The sequence below is a fragment of the Condylura cristata genome, unplaced genomic scaffold (genome assembly GCF_000260355.1).
Source record: "Condylura cristata isolate star-nosed mole 26May11 unplaced genomic scaffold, ConCri1.0 scaffold00010, whole genome shotgun sequence".
In the NCBI taxonomy this organism is placed as follows: Eukaryota; Metazoa; Chordata; class Mammalia; order Eulipotyphla; family Talpidae; genus Condylura; species Condylura cristata.
In genome coordinates, this window is record NW_004567111.1 from 39,834,193 (window position 1) to 39,835,989 (window position 1,797).

Consider the following 1,797-nt stretch of genomic DNA (forward strand, 5'->3'; position numbering starts at 1 on the left):
AATTCAGACTCTGCTTATGGAAAAACTAAAGATGGTAGGGGACACTAGATGAAATTTTAGCCTCTAGCTAAAATTTTAGTCACATCTACTGCAAATAGTAACCACAGCCTAATTTCTAAGAACATACACAAAATTTCACAATAAAGCCCTATTTACTTTTCTTTTATACAATGCATCAAGTATGACTTTCAGCAACAAAAAATATATAAAGGCAAAAAGGCAAACATCAGTCTGGACAGAGGAAGCATCAGGACCAGATTCAGGTATGACAGATTTTGGAGTAAGTAGGACAAAAGTTTAAATAAGTATGATTAATTAAATTAGGACTCTGATTGGAAATATGAACTACAACAACAACAATAAAAAGGTGGATAATTTTCAGTATAACAGACTTATACTTTTGAAGAAAACAAAACTTGAGATTTAGGAGTTATATCAAGATAAGAAACATTGATAAACACTATTTCTTATCATATTTATACTGGCACACAGAGTACATATGGGTTACTTTACCTTTTCAATAATATCATAACAGTTTTCCAACCTTTGATTTCTGCCTTCTACAATTGTACTAGCTTTTTTATACTTTACCAGCCACTGCCGATATTTGATCTCAGTTAAATCTGTATAGGCAATGCAGAGAGTTCTTAGACCTGGAAAAAAGAGAATATAACATAACCTGTGTATGCCACCAGTGACCCAAAGGTAGAGAACTTGAAAACAAAATTCAAAAGTATTTTAGAAGCAGCAGTGCCTTGTGGCCCTAGTCAGACCATCCCCAAACCTGAACACAGGGTGGAAACTCATCCAGATCAGAACCCCCTCCCTCAAAACAGTAAGGTACCATAATAGAAAAATAAAGGGAAGGTATAAAAATACAGCAACAAATAGCAACAGAGTCCACAGGGCACAGAAAGAGAACAAGTCTCCAGAACCCAATCACAAGAACATGGAAGATCTGTTCTTACTATCAGAAATAAAATTCAAAGTCACTGTGGTACAGAAAGAGAAATGGAAGGTAATTCAAGGAGGAAATAACTATAATGAGAAATAAAATCAACAAACGTAAGATGCAGTTGAAGGTCTAAATAAGAAAAACATGGTGAATCAGTGCATTAAAGAGCACTAGAGGAAATGAAAATTTCAGAAGAAAACTTAGACAAAATGAAAGAGTGGGTCAGTGTACAGCAAGATGAAAATTAACAAAAAAAAAACTGGGTGGAAAAGGAAAGTGAGAAAGTATTTTAAAAGATGAGGCAACTCTCCAAAAATTATCCAACTCTGTGAGAAAAAGAAAAATATTAATGAGTAAACCAGAGAAAAAAAAGAAAACAAAAAATATATAGAAATAATAAAAATTCTTGAGTCTGACTAGAGGACTGAGTGAACAAATTTAGGAAGTAATAGAAACCCTCAAGTACCAAAGCAAAATGAGATTTACACCAAGAAATATAGTGGTGACTTTTCCAAGGATTTAGGACAAAGAAATAATATTGACACTGGTAAGGAGGAACAGACATTAATAAAGGAACCCAATCAGGGTAGCATCAGACTTTTCTGAAAAAAACACTCAGAACAAGGAAAGAGTGGAATGAAATTTTAAAATTGTTGGCCAGGAAAAATATTCAGCAAGGCTTTCCTTCAGATATGAAGGAGAAGATATTGAAAGAGATAAAGGAAGAAAACGTCCCAAATTTGAAGATGGAAATGAATCTAGAAATACAGGAGTCAAATAGAACCAAACTACATAAAATTTGAAGAACTACAGCAAGACACATAGTAGTAAAGTTTTGAAGA

The 1,797-nt window shown here is 33.4% G+C and overlaps 1 protein-coding gene across 1 annotated transcript in view; it reads right to left on the bottom strand.

The window, feature by feature from the left end:
* LOC101624014 (phospholipid-transporting ATPase IB-like) overlaps nucleotides 1–1,797 on the bottom strand; it is a 120,051-nt gene that overhangs the window by 68,754 nt on the left and 49,500 nt on the right. Inside the window, exon 20 of the mRNA XM_004680321.1 lies at nucleotides 514–653. Coding sequence (XP_004680378.1) covers nucleotides 514–653 — 140 coding nt within the window. The remainder of the gene's footprint in view (nucleotides 1–513; nucleotides 654–1,797) is intronic.